Raw genomic sequence first — 20,000 nt, 5'->3', positions numbered from 1 at the left:
CCATCCTCTCTCTCTCTCTCTTCCCTCTCAAACCACAAATTCTTTCAAATTCTGTGTCTGTCCATTTTCCATTCTGCCTTTCCTGGGTCATTGGTGACGCGGGGGTTACGTGCATCTTAACGTCCGTCTGTGTGTGTCTGTATCCTCGTTGAATTCAATTACCCTCATTAAGCATACCGCTGAGATAACCTGCCTGAAGCTAAGGAAACTGTGTGTAGTCATGCGAACGTTGTCTCTCTCTCTCTCGCACACACTCACACGCACACAGGCACACGTATACACACATAAACACACCTGGATATCGTCTTACACTACTATAAACACGGCTGAACCTTCTGCACCATCAAGCATCTACTCTCTTACCTATTCCCAAGACTCAGTCTCTTTCTTTCTCCCTCTCCCCCCCCTTCTCTCTCTCTCTCTCTCTCTCTCTCTCTCTCTCTCTCTCTCTCTCTCTCTCTCTCTGTTTCGTTTATCTATATAAACTATAAGTCAAAATCACCTCTCTCTCTCTCTCTCTCTCTCTCTCTCCCTTCCTTTCCCCCCCGACGCACTATGATAATGGTTTTTCACACACCATTTACAGAGGTTGAGGGAAAAAGTGAGTTGTTCGCCACCTTAACGGAGTCCTACTCGCCTGTCTGAACTTCTTTCATGCTAATCCCTTCGCTATTCACAGCGGATTCTCTCAGGCGGGTCACGGCGGCCTCTCTGTACCTATGCACGTAGCGCCCAAACACACAAACACTCAATCATACACGCACACACAGATGTAAGCACACAAATACACACACACGCACACATTCTTTTAAACACATACCATACGAACATTCAAAAACAAATTATTGCTATGTTAAGCAACTTGTATAAAAAAAATCAAAGAAAAAGAAAGAAAAAACCAAAATGCGTTTAAACTAAATCGAGCACTTCCAGCAGAGTAAATGCGCTAGTCCTTGAACGAAGGAAAACCGATAACTGCAGTCGGAAATCAACTGCTTGTCGATTTCTAGTAAGGGAAGAGAGAGAGAGAGAGAGAGAGAGAGAGAGAGAGAGAGAGAGAGAGAGAGAGAGAGAGAGAGAGAGAGAGAGAGAGAGAGAGAGAGAGAGAGAGAGAGAGAGAGAGAGAGAGAGAGAGAGAGAGAGAGAGAGAGAGAAGGAGGGTGGGGGGGCGAGAAAGAAAGATATAGACAAAGAAGGAAAGAAAGAAAGAACGAGAAAAAGAGCAAGAGAAAAGAAATGCCAACCACACTTCAGGAAGACAAAATTCGCCACAGTCTCCACACGGCGCCGACCCATATCTGCCAGGGTGTCACGCTCTACGGTTATCCCGGCAGGAATGTCGAGACGGAAGGAGCGATCGGAGGCAGACGCAGGGCAGACGCAGGGGGCCGTCACACAGCCAGCGAGACGGGCGTACCGGGTGGCCAGTCACTGGGATGGCGAGGGCGGACACGTGGGCGCCTCGAGAAAACAAATCGTGTGGGTCGAGTCTGCAGGAATTGGGGCGGGGGGATAGGGTGCAAATTATGGAGTAATTTTGCTTTCCTCTTGCTAATGGGATTTGATCATTCTGTCTGAATTTGCCTCTGCTCAAGCGCTTACCCGTGTCTGTAAACATCAGTCAGCGCTATGATACAGAATTACCTAGCATTTATCTATGAGTCAACAAGTTGCTTATCAAATGACGCAATCACTTTCTTCAGTCAGGGTCCTCAAAAGCGGCAAATTTTGAAAAAGGGAATCGTTCTGTAATCCATGTTTACATAAATGGTCATTACGGCACAACACTGGATTTTGTTTCCTACGGTCAGAGGTTCCTCTTCCAAAACCACGACACGATGGTTTGTTGCTCTAATCACTTTCATGTAAATATTAGGTGTATACCCACTTGCCAAACATATTCTATCATTCGAAAACGGGTCGAGAATTTCGAAGAAGAAGAAGAAGAATAAGGAAAAAAATGCTTGGCTGACATTAGATAGCAGCAGGCCTATAAGATCCCTTGACTTGAAGATGAAGCGCCGACCGATATAAAATTGGGCTCTCGTCCATATACGTCCCACATCCGAAAGAAGTCCAAGCCTAAAATGATCGCTACGCAAAACAGATGAAACTGTCGCTCCCGCCTACGCACCCACAAGAAAACGCGGTCACAAGCATCCACCCATTCATTCATCCATCATGCGGTAAATACGCTATGAAGTGGGACACGCACGTAGGACCCCCGAAGTTAACCCTCAACGCAAAGTAAGTTCGCAGTATCAGAGGATAAGTCCCCAAGCATTCGAAGTATGTGAACAGGGGAAGGGGAAACAGGGGAGGGGAGGAGATTGAGCCTCACTGGGTACTTGAGTCTGGCTTAGCCGGGGACAACAGCCGTCAGGGAGCCATAAACGCGCACAATGGAGGGTAGCGCAGACGCCGTCTTAATAACAGTTCTGGAGAATCCAATAATACCCCGTTCCATCCTCCTGTATTTCCCATCCGTAGTAAAGTCTTCACAACTAGCAATGACCTGCTTACACACGTGCGAATGTACACATGTGGTCGTCCTGTCTAAACACAATGAAAATCAATGTTATCACATAAAAGGATAACTATTTGGTTACATACAGTTTTTATAACTCGTTTGTGTATTTTGTGTACTGTTAATAATAGCAAAGTCGGTTGGGTTTCGTTGCGATCCAAGAAAGTCTTTTAGCACCCTGCCAGCCATCCAAAATCCCCAATTCCCCGAATAATGCAAATAGCCTCCCTTAAAATGCCCGTGTATAATAATATCGGAAACAGCAGATGAGAGACAAAGAGAAAACAAGGCATCATAAAGAGAAACAAATCTTTTACTAATCACAGCCTTTTCCCACGCTGTTGCCCAGCCATGAGCCCGGATATGTTTCCGGACCACACCCACGGGGTCAAGTGCTGGCCTGGGAGACAATCTGATGCTCTTAATTATCAGGTCAGCCGGCTAGACCATGACCCCAGCCTTCCCGCTCCTCGTCTCATCAGCTGTCTCGCCGGCGCCGCCATAACCTGGTGCTGGAGGAGGTTATGGGAGTGATAATTAAATGCTCATGTCTCGGCATTACTCGCTGGATGTGGCGTTGTGCCCTAAGTAGTGTTCCTCACGTTTACCATACTTTGTGTTTCACAAGCACTTAAAATTGTTCTTTTCGTCCGGCCATATCTTTTGGGTATTAGTGCAATTCGGGATTAAATGTCAATCCCAAAACAAATACCTCAGCTGCACATATTATGCAGCCAGCCAATCACCAGCATTTTTTTCCATTAGTTTTTTTTTAAAGTATTGGGTCAATTTCATTTTGTTCTCCCTCCCCAGATACGATCTTTAAAAAGTCAGCGTCTTGTCAACACTTCGCGGCGTCGGGGTGAAGTAGGAGCAGCTGAGGAACCACTCATTAAGACGAGGTCTCCAGGGAGGCCGCCAGCTGATTCGGCACATGGAGGGCCGCCGAACGAGGGAGGAGGGGATCAGCGCCAATAACATCAATCGGAACCTCTCAACGCGTCTTGGAGCCTCCGCGCCTTCCTACTCTAGCTGGGTCCTCCGTGGTCATGTGAATCTAGGCGGCCGATGGGCGTGGGCGTCCCTTATCCCGGTTGAAATCAGGACAAGATGAAAGATAGCGCGAGATCATTAAGGTGAGGGGGTAGTTGGTCAGGGATTACCGCCCGCGTGGGAGATGAGCGGGGGTCGTGTGTGTCATGTGCTGGCCAGGTGGACCACACACGCCACCGATTGTATCGTGGGAAATGACCGCTGGATTGTTTCTTTCTTGGCGTTCCGACTGGAAAGACGGTTACAACATCTGGTATATGCTAAATAACCCACGCGAATTTAAACTAGGCATCGCTACTACCGGATAAGGAATTCAGTCTCTCCCTCTGTGTTTACATTCCGGCCTGTTAATGGTCGTTAATGGGACCGTCCTCCGACAGGGAGGGAACATGCCCTCGACATGCCCGTCCTCTTATCACAACACCTCAGCCCTTCCCCCACACCCCCACCTCGCCTACAACAACAGTTTGGGCGGGAAGACGACACCACACATACCCATGCAGTACCTTTTCTCGACCCCGGCTCCTCTTACCCACGACCGCACGCCCGTCACCTGACACCACGCCCACCCGCGCGCCTTCGTCCCTCGCAAGCCCCAACACGTGGCAAGCGCACTTATATTTGGATCTTTTTTTTCCCTTCCCTTTAACTGCCTAACAAATCACTGCAGAAGACATGCCCCTGCCCGTCGAGTGCCATGTTGTGCTTAGAAACCACCACTGCGTGTGTGCGGTTTTGTCTCTTTCAGATTCTTATTTCGAATTCGTAGGATTTCTTCCAACATTAATCCACCGTGCTTTTCTTATCAAGCGTATTTGCCTATTAATCCCGTCGAAACGATTTACCTATAATTCTAACGAATAAACCACGTAAAGCGTACTCTTCTCGGAAAATATCAGCAACTCGACTAATGACACTGAGGGTTACATAACGTTAATAATCCCCCCGGTCGCCAGAATCCGACGAGGAGGTGTCAAGGATCGCCTTCGTAACGACCTGATACCCAAGCCAGGCACGCAAGACGTGTGAAGGCATCAGGTCTAGGTCCGCTGGCATGCCGAGCCCTGGCCTTCGTCACGCCGTCGATAAGCTCCCGGTGTCGAACTACAGCTAAACTGCGGTCGAAACAAAGGGGCTGATCTTTCTACGGACAATTAGTACGCTGCGCGACTCCAACTTTTTCAATGGCTTTCTTTCCACCCTTTGCCATAAAGATCTTGGAAAATCCTTTACAAATAACTTGAAGGGATTGCTCTTCTTAAATAAGCTTGCTGTTGTGTGAAGCACTCCTATGAAATATTTCTTACCGTGCCAGAAATAATAAAGGAAAATACAAAAAATAAAGACTTAGTCTTTTCTTCGGAAGACCCTTTGGTATATGTAGGTAAAATCAAATCAAACAGTTGACAATACAAACAACACAATTACTCCGTCACCCCAAACCCTCATTTAAAGCGGAGATTCTCGGACCTAAGACCCCCTAATCCTCCCTCCCCCTTCCCTTCCCCCTTTCCCTTTGCCTGCAGCATTCACCAGGGACTTCGCCTCTACCGCTACCCTCCCCTCCCCCCTTTCGTGCGCGTCGCCCTCCGACCCCTGGGCTAAAAATACCACCTGAAGAAGAAGGAGAAGGAGGAGGAACCCGCCGCACAAAACCAAGGTGCGCCACGCTGTATCTGAGCGGGGAGGGGGGAGGGGGGAGGGGGGAAAGGAGAGGCAAGGGAGAAGAACGTGTCTCCTCCGCAGGCCGCGATATTAGGGCCAACGGAATGGCCAGGCCAGGGATCAAGGGGTCCATGTTGTTTGGGTCACTTGCGGCTGCTTGATGGCTGCGGGCGAGACTTATTCCCCGTAGATATGAATCGGGCGACGCGTATCTGAGGGCCGCTAATGGCTCCCGATGCGAATATGACCCTCTTAAAACAAGATTAAGCATAAGAAGGTTAAGAGAAAAAATAACCAAACTATTACAGCGATTTCTCCGTCCTTTATCGTTTCATCTTTTTGCGTCCGACCGTCTTTGCCCCATTCCCACTCTGTATACACATATGTATATGTATATATGAATGCATGCAATGTCTGTCTGTCTGTCTGTCTGTATGTATATATGTATCTATCGATTTATCTACACACACACACACACACACACGTGTGTGTGTATGTATATGTGTATGTATATTTATATGTACATTTATGTGTATATACATACATAAACATACATGTGAATGTGTATGCATGTATATGTATATAATATATATGTAATATATATTACATATATTATACATATATACATACACACATGCACGCACGCGCGCACACACATATAAAATATAATACAATATATATGTATATATTTACACATACATATATGTATAAACACACGAACGCATGCTAGTGCATATAGAAAAACACAAACGGCAGAATTTGCGATGACCTGCGCAGCCACCACCCCCACCCCCGCCGTAATTCGCCGTCCCCCCCACCGCCCCACCGCCTTGTACCTCACCGTCCCCGCGAGCTCGACGAGTACCTCATCGGCCCTCCCTCCCCGCCCCCTGCGCCGTAGGCCTACCTGAGTGAGTGACTGTAACCTGGCCTTTGCCTTCCCCAACGGTCGCTTCTTATTACTATTCATATAAACTAATTAGATCTAATGACCTCTTACGCTGGCTGCGCCGACACTTTTCCTTAATTGCTGCACTTTAAAAAACATCAAAATATGCGTAAACATTACTGACGGTTTTGGCGAAATGCCAAATACTCCAACGCAACTAAGAGTTATATAGGTTTTCAAATTACGGCCCTTTCGGAATGGAAAAAAATATACAAAGTATCTGAATTCCTCATACTGAAAAAACATACAATACAATACATATACATATGTGTACACACATACACACACTCACATAAGCATATATATGTTTATGTATATGTATATAAATCAATCAATCAATAAATAATATATATATATATATATATATATATATATGTATATATATATATATATATATATATATATATATATATATATATATATTATATATATATATTATAATATAATATATATATATATATATATATATATTATATATATATTATATATATATATATTATTATATGATATTATATAATATATATAAATATATTTTATATATATATATATATATATTATATTATATATATTATTATATATATATATATATATATATATATATATATATATATATATATTATATATATATATATATATAATATATATATATATATATATATATATATATATATTATACATATATAATATATATACATACATACACACACACACACACACACACACACACACACACACACACACACACACACACACACACACACACACACACACACACATATATATATATATATATATATATATATATATATATATATATATATATATATCCCTACAATGAACAAACAACTAAAGTAGAGGTTAAATGGCGCCCGTACATCCCCACAGGGACCCCCTCAGCCTCCCGATAGACGTCGCCACTGTCTCCCTCCTAGTAGGGGTCCTATTCTGTCACAGGTCAGGTCAACACAGGTCAGCGCACAGACCGACGGCAAAAACAAGCCCATACCGTCCTTACTCCGCCTATTCTTAAGGGCGTTGCCGTATACCACACGTCTAGAGACTTTATCTGACCGGCAAACGTAGTTTTGGAATCCAGTTATGTCTGCGACGAATTTTCACCTTTATGTCCCCCACACATAGGGACGCGAGCCCATCGGAGAGACGCGGGTCAGAATGCGCGCAGGTACTTAGGCATTGCAAGCGGCCAAATTACATTTCCTTCGGGTCTCCAAATAGTACCTTAATGAACGTACCTGCTTTGAGGTTAGGTACCGAGGGGCATTTAATGAAGTAAGAAATACAATGTTTCCTTTTAAATTATGGTCATTTTAACCGGCGTGGGCGGACGGTGTGAAAAAGTGTTCCACATTCGTCAGGTAAATTTGCATGTTTGCCAAATACCGCAGGATGTGTCTGACTGCTGTCGGGGTTTGACATGTTAAAATACATAAATAAATTATTCTTAAATATTTAAAACTAATAAGTAAGCTAAACATGTGTCAAAAATGAACAAATCCTAAAAAAAAATCTCTCTAAACACAAGATAGAACAACTACTACTAACATACGGAATTAAAATACAACCTCAGCTCCAAATCCCCAATTATACAATACGATTACGAAGCAACTCATCCTGAATTTCCCCTTTCCCTCCCACCCTCAACAACAACAAAAGCTCAGCCAAAGTACCTGAAGGAGGCGACGACGTTGGTGGTGGGCCAGCCCATGACGAAGGAGGTGTCGTGGCTCTTGGCGGTCTCGGCGACGTCATCCAGGCACGAGGACAGCCACATCTCCGACACCCGCACCTGAAGGAGGAAAAAGACGAGGGAGGTGGCGTGAGTCCCCTGATGGCACTTTCACGGGTCGAGGCAGGGATAAAAGGAATGGATAGGGATGGGGAATAGGATTAGGAATAGGGAATGATGGCAATCATGGCAATCGTGTGTTTATTGTTTTTTTCTGCCATTTTTTTTAATCCGGTAGCATGTTTTGCCATTTATAGGACACTTATCTCTAATCGAATTCTTGGTACACTGCACATTACATAGAGAAATAAGAACTAAGATGGGAAATAGGGAACGGGAAGGGAATAATTTCTAATAGAGTGTGGCCAAGTCAAAATAAAAAATCACATTAGGGGTGCGATGTTTGCGAGTCGAATTTTTCAAGGGAAGTAACGACACAAGGTTTACACAAGTATATAAATCTTGGGTGGACATGCAAGAAATAAAGCTAGCGTACAGCACATATCCTGGGAAATAACCATTTTGAAAAAAAGGATAACAAATATAGGAGAAATATTTTATACCTTCAAAGAAAACGGTTTCCAGATTCTGTATGTATAAAATCCGACAAATTATGATAAAGTATCTTACTGCGACAACAATCATAACTTAAACAACATTCGCTGTGTGTCAACGAAACGAATGCAGTAAACACAATTCGAAATATATTACAAAGAGAAGAAAACGAAAGAGAAACTCACAAAGCGCCCACAAAGGGGATACACGAAAGAGGCACAGCAAAGACCCTACTCACCTTTTCCTTCAGCTTGAAGTTGCCGCCGCTCCTCGCCTTCGCCACCAGCAGGAGATCGCTGAAGAGGAACAGGTGCCGCTCCTGGGACTGCACTCCCTGCAACAGCATCGGGATCGTTAGTCATGTGCTGTCATGTACACTGTCAGTTTTGCTCGTGTCATCCGCATTTACTTTCGTATCCAGTTGGCTATTCATAGAGACATGTTTGGTTATGAGTCAGTCTGTTTTTTTTCTCTGTCTCTTTTTTGAGTGGATAATTCTTCTCACTTGGGGATGAATGTGTGTAGTTGAAAGGGAGGGGGAAAAAAAGAAGGTAGAGGGGGAGGGAGATAAAACACACACACACATATTGAGAGACAAAGATATATAGATAGACAGGTAGATAGACAGAGAAAGATAGATAGATAGATAGATAGATAGATAGATAGATAAATAGATAGAGATAAAACCTTATAGAGTTCCTCGATGAAAAAAAAAATGTTTTCATCTTTTACCCACAAACCACAATCACAAATTTACACCGGCAGAATAAAACTGAAAGTAACTCGTTAATACATCGTAGCACAAGGCTTTTTAATGACCCAACAAGCTCGTTACGAAGGCAGTTCCCATGACTATTCTGCCAACCACACGTCCCACACTGACAGTCTCCTCCTCTCCCAAAAGTCGCATGTTCTTTATCTGAACGCAAAGACCACAAAGCCCATATAATCTTCTTACTCTCACGTACACACCCGTAACATCTCCCACATAACATAACTCAGTATAAAGCGTAATTGGTTTAGAAGCTCCATTTATACACAGCCACGTGCCATCCGTCCCGGGCTTTGTCATTCAGAATTTTCCCTCCCTAATTTTAGTAACAGCATGACTCAATCGCCAAACTGATCGCCTGACACAGTCTTCGGGAGTCTCGGCACGATGCAGAGGTGACTTGCAAGGTGACTCCCGAGCCCGAGCTGCCCCACGACGTCGGAAACTCACAGGTGTCTGGGCGTCGACGGGATTGTTAAAACCTTAATCATCATCGTTAGTTTGTTTATTTCCTTCTTTCCATTTTTTTCTCCTCTCTTAGTTTTATTTTTTGTCTGTCTCTGTTTTTTTACTCCCACTCATTCAACTCCTCCACTCTCACTCACTCACTCACTCTCTCTCTCTCTCTCTCTCTCTCTCTCTCTCTCTCTCTCTCTCTCTCTCTCTCTCTCTCTCTCTCTCTCTCTCTCTCTCTCTCTCTCTCTCTCTCTCTCTGATTCATTAACTCATTCACGTGATTTTGTAATTAATGTGAATGGATGAAAGTTGAGTCATATGGTGTCACTCTTCATATAAGCTCGAGGAGGACTTCGCCGACATGCCTTATTTCCCGGACCTCGATGTATAAGCTAAGGCGCGAGTCCGGCAGTGCCTCCTCCCGCGGTGTCTCTCCTGTCTTCTGTTCCGCTGGTAAGTCTGGGCGTCACGGTGCGCTGGTGTCCTTGGTGTACAGCGAACACTTAAACCAGTAATTGGGGCCACTGCCACACGCTCCCACCTAATTGCATCTGACTACCACATTCCGTAACATTCCCTCGCGTTCACGGGCGATATAAAAGATATTGCCAGCATGCCAAACATACATGAGGAAAATTGGCGTATGAATTCTGAACTTCATCCCAAGGAGGAAATTGGAGTCCAAGTCATGATAGTTAAGAAAAATCATATTTTGTTCATCTTATTCCACTCATCTCATCCGTCATTAACGCCGAGCTATGCAAGCTCATGCAAGAAGCTGGGTGTAATGGATGCAAGAAATCGATATCGAAGTGAAACCGATATATCGAAATGGAAAACGGACGAAAAAAACAGTCGATAAGAGATACGTCTGGATCTAGGGGTCTGAGGAGCACCCACTAAACGTAAACAACTTATGAAGAGGATTGTGATGGGTTGAAGGAGGTGGGAAGAAAAGGGGCGGGGACAGGAAGAGGGGGAGGGAGAAAGAGATAGAGAGGAGTAAGGGAGAGGAAAGGAGGGGGAGGGGAAGGAGAGGAAAATATTGGGAAGGAGAGAGAGAGAGAGAGAGAGAGAGAGAGAGAGAGAGAGAGAGAGAGAGAGAGAGAGAGAGAGAGAGAGAGAGAGAGAGAGAGAGAGATGTCACCTGCCACATCGCTTGTGCCGCATGCACGCGTCAGCGATATGATGCTCGCGACCCATCTCGTGCCATGTTAATGGCGGGAGTCGAGCATCAGCGTCGCAGCGCGCGTAGAGGCCAGAGCAAAAACTAGCTTCGAGAATGTGTTGTCGGGCCACTGGTTAGAGGAAGGAGATCCGAGCCGTGGCTTGAGAGGGAGGCGCTTGGGGCTTCCTGCAGGATTCATGCTAGGAGGAGTCCTTCTGAGGTCCTCTGTGTATTGCTCCTTGAACATGTTGGAAATTATCAATTTCCAATGAAGGGGAGATGGAGAAGAGCGAACGTGGGGCACAAAGGTGGAACGTAATAATAAAGTAAGAAGCAGAGAAGCGAATGAGGAGGTAAAGAAGGATGAGGACGCGACAACAAACAGCCGGATACAGCGTTTCAACACACAGGATGCTCCACAATTACTCCAACACCCTACAGCCCAGCGGCAACCTTGAAAAAAATAATCGGTGCCTGACTAGAGAAATTCACGCTGAGGAGAATCGCCCTACCCGGCAAAAACGTCCTCTTCATTATCCTCGTCTCGCTTAACCCTCTCCGAGTTCTCTTTCAGTTCCATGCGCCTCTGAGTCTAAACCTGAGGTCTTCTCTCTTTTTTCCCCTTTTCTCTTTTCATTTCCCGCCTTCGCCACTTCCCAAAAGGACTACGTGTTGGTCTTAATTGTCGTCTTGGGACAATTCTCCTCGGACTACAATTGTCCTGCAAAAGAAGACGTTGCTGTTTCAAGGTTGGGTCTTCTTGCAATCCGCGCTCCTGATGCTCCCACGATGATTCACGGGCTTTTACCTTGTCCACTTCCGCTCATTCGTGGTGAACTACAGTTTGCTATTAAGACGCGAAGACGATTTAAACACTCCTCGTGAAAAAGACCGTCAACACGACGTAAAAATAAAAAATAAAACGTGTATCCGGGTTTCTGTCGCAGCCACGTCCTGATTATATCATGCGCAGGAAAATGACGGTTGTGCAAGCGAAGGTAAAGTGCAAGCGTTAGGCGCCTTGTTGGTCTCCTCAGGTAATTAACATCTTCCACAGGTGACGGGGCGGATGTCTCGCGGGAGTGAACAATGGCAGAGGTCCTCCCTATCCTGCTAGGTCCCTGCCGTGCACAGTTACGGCAGCCGGCCCTGTCATCGCAGGTAATCTCGGCTTTATCTCTTCCTGTTCAAGTCGATGCTACGTGCATGATAGACACACAAAAAGATGCAAGCGAGTGCTGCTCAACGCAGCCCGAGGGCCCGCCATGCAGCAGCCCCTCATCATACAGCACCTGCCACCTCGGCACATCCTGCCCGGGCAGGGTCATGACCCTGGCTGAACTTTGCGTCGGGCCAAGCGGTACGTACATGACGGTTGAGGGTGATTGTAGAGTTAATGTGTGTGAGGCTTCCCAGCATCCGCGGAGGCTGGCGATGGCAAGCCAAGATGCCAGCCTCCGGGAGAAGGTGCAGTGTACCCGACCGGATCTTAACGGTGGGCCTCCTCCTCCTCCTCCCCTCCCCCCCCTTAGCCGTGCGGGGCCAAGCAGGGCGGCCGCCAGGTGCCACCATACCCGCTCTGGACATTCGCCCTCCATAATATCAGGTATTCAGTTATCAAAACCCGTTATTCTATGCTGCACGCACGCTTATTACCTCGGCACGGATGTACACCTCTCGTGCCGAACACACACAGTTGGAAATTCATCTAGTAAAAAAGATAATTGGGAATCACAGATCTTACAAATAACACGATGGAAAACAATCAATAGTCTACCGTTCCGTTACTTGTGCTCGGAGCCAGCAACATCCTTGATGCCAACCTCCCGAAGGCCGAGCAAACAGTCTTGAACTTGAAACAAAACAAAAGCTGATGCATGCAGAGCGGCTCTCAAAGAGTGCCACTGTGTTCCGTGCCTTCCCTGAGATGGAGTCTGAAATCTATGTAAACTATTCTCCCAACGTGACCTCTAGATTTCCTGTTAACCATATGAGAGTTACATAACAGCCTGGCCAACAGATCCCCCTTTGTATCTGGAGCAAGTGATCATAACCCAGATGCCTAAGCGGGTCGACCAACCATTTGTTATCTGATGAGGTTGTGTGAGGTGGGCCTCCAAGGGGGTCCCGGGTTCAGGGTAAGGAGAAGATAGGCATCGTGACACACACACACACACACACACACACACACACACACACACACACACACACACACACACACACACACACACACACACACACACACTTCTCCCGGCCGCAGTACATGGAACTGGGTTACACTCTGTCACTCTCCCGGCGGGTGTAGCAACCTGGAACGATGGCCGGGAAGATGAAGGGCGTGCTGCTGCTCCTTCCCTCGTCCAAGACAGCAGAAAGGTGGGAAGGAGGAGGAAACAGCGGGGACGAGAGGCAGGGAAAGAGGGAGGGAGGGAGGGAGAAGGGGAGAGGGGGAGGGAGGGAGGGAGAGAGGGAGAGAGAGAGAGAGAGAGAGGAGAGATGAGAGAGAGAGAGAGAGAGAGAGAGAGAGAGAGAGAGAGAGAGAGAGAGAGAGAGAGAGAGAAGGGAGATAAAAGAAAAGAGGATAAGAGAGAGAGGAGAAAATTGAGAAAAAGAGAGAACTAGACAGACAGGCAAACAAAGAGAATAAAAAATACAAGAAGGGACCAAAGGAGAGAAAGATCGACAAAATGAGAAAGCGAACGAGCTAGAGATAGAGTTAGATAAATAGATAGATGGATAGAGAGAGAGGAGAGAGAGAGGAGAGAGAGAGAGAGAGAGAGAGAGAGAGAGAGAGAGAGAGAGAGAGAGGAGAGAAGAGAGAGAAGAGAGAAGAGAGAGAGAGAGAGAGAGAGAGAGAGAGAGAGAGAGAGAGAGAGAGAGAGAGAGAGAGAGAGAGAGAGAGAGAGAGAGAGAGAGAGGGAGCCTCCGTAGTCTCTCGGTTCCAAGAGGACAGAGAAGAGGATGGGGCGTCGCTGCATTGTAACGGCGGAGAATGAAGCGTAAAGCTTAAACGGAAGACAAGATTTAAGATGACGTAACGTGAATAAATGTCTAAAAGGGAGGAACTTGCGAACAAAGGAACGGATGAAGACGAAAAGAAGGGGAAAGCATAAATGGAAAGTGATAAGAGAAGACGAATGTGCAAATGATAAGGGAAGGAGAGAGAGAGAGAGAGAGAGAGAGAGAGAGAGAGAGAGAGAGAGAGAGAGAGAGAGAGAGAGAGAGAGAGAGAGAGAGAGAGAGAGAGAGAGAGAGAGAGAGAGAGACATCAAATACACAAAGGGAGAAAATAAGTGCAGCAATAAAGATTTTACGGTCGTTCCATCAAGACGCAAACGTAACGCAAGAAAAAAATAAGAAAAAACGGATCTAGATTCAAATAGCGGTCATCAAACACACACACACACACACACACACACACACACACACACACACACACACACACACACACACACACACACACACACACACACACACATCTCTCTCACTCATACATATATATATATATATATATATATATATATATATATATATATATATATATATATATATATATATATATATGTATGTATGTATGTATGTATTACACGTACACAGAGAATAATAGGAAAGGAATACGGAGTGAGAGTGGAGAAAGAAGAAGCCAAGGAGGTGAAGGAGGACGAGAAACAAGGCAGCACTCAAAAGATGGGCCGCTCAAATGACGTTTATTTTTCCTCTCTCTCTTGAAGTATCCGACGATTCTCATTTTCCTAATCTTTATGTGTAATAAAATTAGGTCATTCGCCAAACGTACGCAAAGCAACGTGTCACACACACACACACACACACACACACACACACACACACACACACACACACACACACACACACACACACACACACACACACACACACACACACACATACACACACACACACACACACACAAAGCCGCGATGAAGAGTCCCAGTAATATAAAATAAAAATAATTAACATTTTTCTTATCCCCCTCATTACCAGACCTTCGGCTTCCTTGTTTCTTGTCTCATCAGAGTCTGTGGTTTACAAGGCTGAGATGAATCCCTGAGCCACAGCCTCTTCCGGGACATCTCAGAGGTAAGACTGAGTCTGTGTTACTTTCAGATGAATTCTGATTTGTTCCTTTTAAGAACATGCCTACTTCTACTGTAAAATCCTTTATATCAACATCTATATGTAATCCTAATGTATTGCGAATCCCTAGGAAAGTGGAGGATACTGTTTCCACACAAAGGGCCCGGCTGCCAAAGACATCCCACCCGACCCAGCACGAAAAGTCTCCGGCCCGAGGAGCGAGGATCTGGCCCCTGCTCAGCCGGCCGGGACGAAAGCCTGAGGAAGGGCGGCAGCGTGACTCACCGTGGTGAACGTGACAGGTGTTTCCATGATGAACTGCCTCTTGGGGCGCCCCTCCCGCGTCCTATTCGGAGGGAGGCCGCCGCTTGTGCTGCCATTGTTGCTGTTGTTGTTATTGGCATTGTCTCTGTTGTTGTTGTGCTGCTGCTCGCCGTTGGGACCGCGCAGGCCCTTGGCGCTGAAGGCTCGCTGCAGCCGCGCCGCCGTCGTCGAGCGCTTCCTCATCAGCCCTTTCATCTTCTGTGGGGGAAAAAAAAGATCGGTGTTAGTCATGTTTAGTGGGATGCTGCCAGAATATGTATCTGGTAAACCGTAGATAGAGTGTATATTATCTTATAATCATACTGACAATCACGAACGCTTTTTCCAGTCAAAGGACAATGGGCGAGCGCCGTGCAGAGGCCGTTCTCCTCCCTCCTCTTTTTCCACCAGGAAGTCACAATAAGCACAAACAACGTCGCGAATAAACACAATAGAGGGAAGACCCTGGCGTCATTTTGTATTCGATTACCCATCGGCATGGAACCCTCTCCAGCAAGTAGAACGTGAACCGCTAACCTTCCTTCCCTCCATCTCGGGCCCTGCCATGCCTGGACTCCTGGGTCTGAGTAATGCGATATACTTCAGAGCCGAAATGCGCTCGTCTTATCTCAAGGGCTTAATAAATCTTAATTCTGGTGATACCGCTTGGAGTGAATTCTTGAAACTGACAAAATCCACGGAAAAAATACGCTGATGCCATTTACGTTTACCGTATTTTTCATAAAAAAAAACATTTGAATAAAACACCACACAAACTTACATACTTATTATATATATGCATGTCTATATGTGTGTATGAGTATGTATACATGTTTGCATGTAGTTTTTTTTTTTTTGCACACGCACACACACGCGCGCGCGCACACACACACACACACACACACACACACACACACACACACACACACACACACACACACACACACACACACATACACACACAGATATATATATATATATATATATATATATATATATATATATATATATATATATATATATATATATATATATATATATATAGAGATAGATAGATACAGATAGATAGATAGACATAGATATAAAGACAGATAGATCTGTGTATGTGTGGAGTATGGAATGTGTCTTCCGTTTGTCACCACGGCAGAGAAGGATTCACCCATAATCAGAACCAGGGTTCTAGCTCTGTCTCGACCTTGATCCATCTTTCCCTTGCTTGCCGCCGGTGTATCTGCAGGGGCATCGGTAGTCCCACGGTGTAGCCTCCGACGGAAACCCATTACCCGCATCCACACCCACAGGGCCCCTCCAGCGTCGCCGCCGGGACTCCGCTCTTCACACGCTCCTTGAGACGTTGACAATAAGTCCCGGTTAAATAAACTAGTAAGGCGAGTGCCACGACGTATTTCCCACCATGCAATGGAGACTTACTTCTCTACGCGAACCCTGGTCTAGACTCCCCCCACTCCCCCAAAAGGAAAAAGGGGATAGGCGCCGCTCTCTCAACACCGAAGCCCCGACGAGCAAGCCTCCACCTCTCCGCCCTCGCCTAATTGGTGATTATCCCGCTCCTCTTTGCCGGCGAATTGACGCGTCACTTAAGGCGTAGTTTACCCTTGCATTCCTTCCAGCTGATTACGGCGCTAATTCATACGCCTGAGCCCGAGGACCTGACCGCAAGTACGGCAGTAGAGTCTTCGGTCTCGCCGCGGGGAGTTCAGAAGCGAGGACCTCATTGGCTCCTCGGACGATTGCTGTTACAAAAATATATGCGCTCTTACGGAGGAATGCAACGGACTGTGGATAGTCGACCGCGAGAGCCCGGAATGATACTACTGACCATCTAAATTCCTGGAGAAGCGTGAGTTGTGTCTCCCAATGACGAATCGATTTTCATCTGAGTCATGGCAGTAATACATCCAACATATATAACAAGACTCTAATTTGCAGGCTGCAGTAAGCATTGTTGAAAGAAGACGTATGTCCTCTAAAGCTTAAAGAGAGGAAGTGCATTTGCAGACAAAATAAAAAAAAACGAAATCATCAAAACTAGGACCTGGTTTACGTGGCCAGAATTTGGCCCTAACACCAAAGTGGGGCGGAGACACCACAGACGAATGAAACCTATTAAAATAATCTCTACAGGTTTCCAACATAAGAGTTACCGGCAAAAACCTTCGCATCTTTCTGAGCAATTACACGGTGAACTTTATGCTATCCATCCATAAGGGCACTTATGCTTTCTCGCAAACATCTTCGGGCAAGACTGAAGAAATGTCAAATAATAACCAATACTACAAACACCGAGAGGCGAAAACTGCCTGCGATGGGAGCACTAACACCCTTCATCGAACTTTAGCCCCAAGTTTACCTGGCCATAAGGCAGTTAGCGGCGAGCAATGAATGAATCATGGCGCACGATAATATCGCCCTTACGGCAACCCGAACAGAGAAGCTTATATTCCTAAATGAATGGTTCCAAGGCGGCAGCGACGGCGATTCATGCATACCTTTTCCGCCCTTATGTCCCCTTTACCGAGAGACAATAATCAGCCGCCTAAGTGCTCTGTTGGGCGTCCCGCGAAGCCTGGGAAGCAAACACAAGACCTACGCCTCCTGCAGAGAGAGACTTTATTGGGCTGGCAGGTGTGTCGACGCTCCTGCGCGGCCAGGTGTATGCAGATGAAGTGGATGTCTCAGTACTGATCAACTGTATAATTTCTCGACATGCTACAAGGCAGCTCAGCATGGCGATGCAGTCCAGTTTTGCTCTTAAGGCAATAGACTCTGACCTCAGGAAAGGAGGAAGAACATAAAAGAAAGAGAGAAAAAAAAGAAAGACGGAAAGAATGAAAATACTAAATATGTAAGGAGACCAGAACATCGTGTTGTGTCCAGAAGAAAATACATATCTGCAAGGTAGTTTTACAGCCGGTATAATCAATAGTATTTAACGAGTAACCTGACAACCTCTGTTGAGGTTTCTGGCCTTCGCCTTTTAAGTACATGAGTGCGTATTTGCGTAAACGTATGTCAGAGAGAGAGAAGAGAGAGAGAGAGAGAGAGAGAGAGAGAGAGAGAGAGAGAGAGAGAGAAGAGAGAGAGAGAGAGAGAGAGAGAGAGAGAGAGAGAGAGAGAGAGAGAGAGAGAGAGAGAGAGAAAGAGAGAGAGAATAAGAAAGAGAGAGAGAGACTGAAAGAGCAAGAGAAAAAGATATAGAATGGATCGCAAAAGAAGAAGAAATAGAAGGAAGGGGGATAAGAGTGGGAGAACGAGAAGAGAGATAGATACACAGATAAAAGAGAAGGGTGATAAAGAGAGGGAGAGTAAAGAGAACTTGACCGCAAGCAACGCGGCACCTGCTCCCCGCCGTTGCACAAGAGGCACTGAAGCTATGATTTCGCGCAGTGCCTAGGCAGTCAAGGGCGGTCATGTCGACGCATGACTTGGCAGGAGTGCCGTGCGCAAAAAACAAACGCCGCCGCAAACAAAGGCGACAGGATTATTCCTTCAATAAATTCCCTGACACGAACCGAAGTTGCTATTTATGGAAAGAAAAAAATATATATATACATAATCTTAAGAACATTACGACACGCAAAGAAATCCATCTCGAAGGCAAGCATCGGGCGTGCGCGCGGGCGGCCACGTGAGCTCGATCGGGCGCCGCGCGTGGGTTTCCGAAGGGGTTGAGGAAGCCGGACGCGTACGCCTAATCCCGAGGGAGACGGGGTTTTCTCGGCGCGATCGGAGGAGTCTCCCCTCGCCACGGCGCCGCGGGTTTCCTCCTCCTCCGAGAGACTGATTCATGCCTCTTTCTCTCCCTGCTTCCCGCTTCCCCTTTCCCTACTCTCGGCTTTCCTTTACGTCTTCCGTCCAGTCTCCTCACTCTGACTTCCGCCTTTCTTCGTCCATGCTAACTCACTCACTTCCTTCCCCTTTTCTCTTGCTCCCTCTTTCTTTACCCTCATCTTCCCCCTTTCGGCCAACTCCTTAATCTTCCTCTTCCCGTTTCCCCTCTCCTTCTATCTTCCTCTTCCCTTTTCCTCTCTCCCTCTAACTTCCTCTTCCTTTTTCCCCCTCTCTCTCTATCTTTCTCTTCCCTTTCCCACTCTCCCTCTATCTTCCTCCCCTTCCCTTCCCTTGCCTTCCGTCTTCATCCGTACCTCTTCGTCATGCTCCTTCTCTCTTTCACTTCCCCTTCCCCCTTCCCCTTCCTCCCTCCCCTCTCCCTCTCTCCACCTGCACCCAGCACGACTAATGCCCCATTGCGCGATCAGCCTCACGTTGTGCTCCCCGTGAGTCACTCCACGCCCTCTGAGTCACTGTGTCTATCCCCTGAGGATTTCTTTCTTCCTACACCAACAGCGGGGGCAGTCATGTCATTCGCTCCTCCATAAAGGTAAGCTGCTCACGACCATGCCACCTTTTTCATCTCTGTTTCTGTTTCTGTTTCTGTCTCTCTCTCTCTCTCTCTCACACACACACACACACACACACACACACACACACACACACACACACACACACACACACACACACACACACACACACACACACACACACACACACACACACATATACACACAAACGCGACCATGCCTAATGAATATACTCATATATACACAATGACTAACATTATTTTCGTTATTGTCAGCAGTATTCATTGTGGTAGTGGTAGTGGCAGTAGGAGTAGTAGAAATAGCAGTA

The 20,000-nt window shown here is 46.2% G+C and overlaps 1 protein-coding gene across 3 annotated transcripts in view; it reads right to left on the bottom strand.

Annotated features, from left to right (window-relative positions):
- LOC119579523 overlaps positions 1-20,000 on the bottom strand; it is a 99,814-nt gene that overhangs the window by 8,923 nt on the left and 70,891 nt on the right. For all 3 annotated transcript variants that reach the window (XM_037927395.1, XM_037927394.1, XM_037927393.1), the window contains 3 exons: positions 15,273-15,509; positions 8,735-8,830; positions 7,883-8,001 (listed from right to left, as the gene is read on the bottom strand). In XM_037927395.1, coding sequence (XP_037783323.1) covers positions 7,883-8,001; positions 8,735-8,830; positions 15,273-15,506 — 449 coding nt within the window. In that variant the 5' untranslated portion in view covers positions 15,507-15,509. The remainder of the gene's footprint in view (positions 1-7,882; positions 8,002-8,734; positions 8,831-15,272; positions 15,510-20,000) is intronic.

Source organism: Penaeus monodon, chromosome 12 (genome assembly GCF_015228065.2).
Source record: "Penaeus monodon isolate SGIC_2016 chromosome 12, NSTDA_Pmon_1, whole genome shotgun sequence".
NCBI classification, from domain to species: domain Eukaryota; kingdom Metazoa; phylum Arthropoda; class Malacostraca; order Decapoda; family Penaeidae; genus Penaeus; species Penaeus monodon.
Note: the sequence above shows the minus strand (reverse complement) of the source record. Positions and strands in the feature narration are given on the sequence as shown.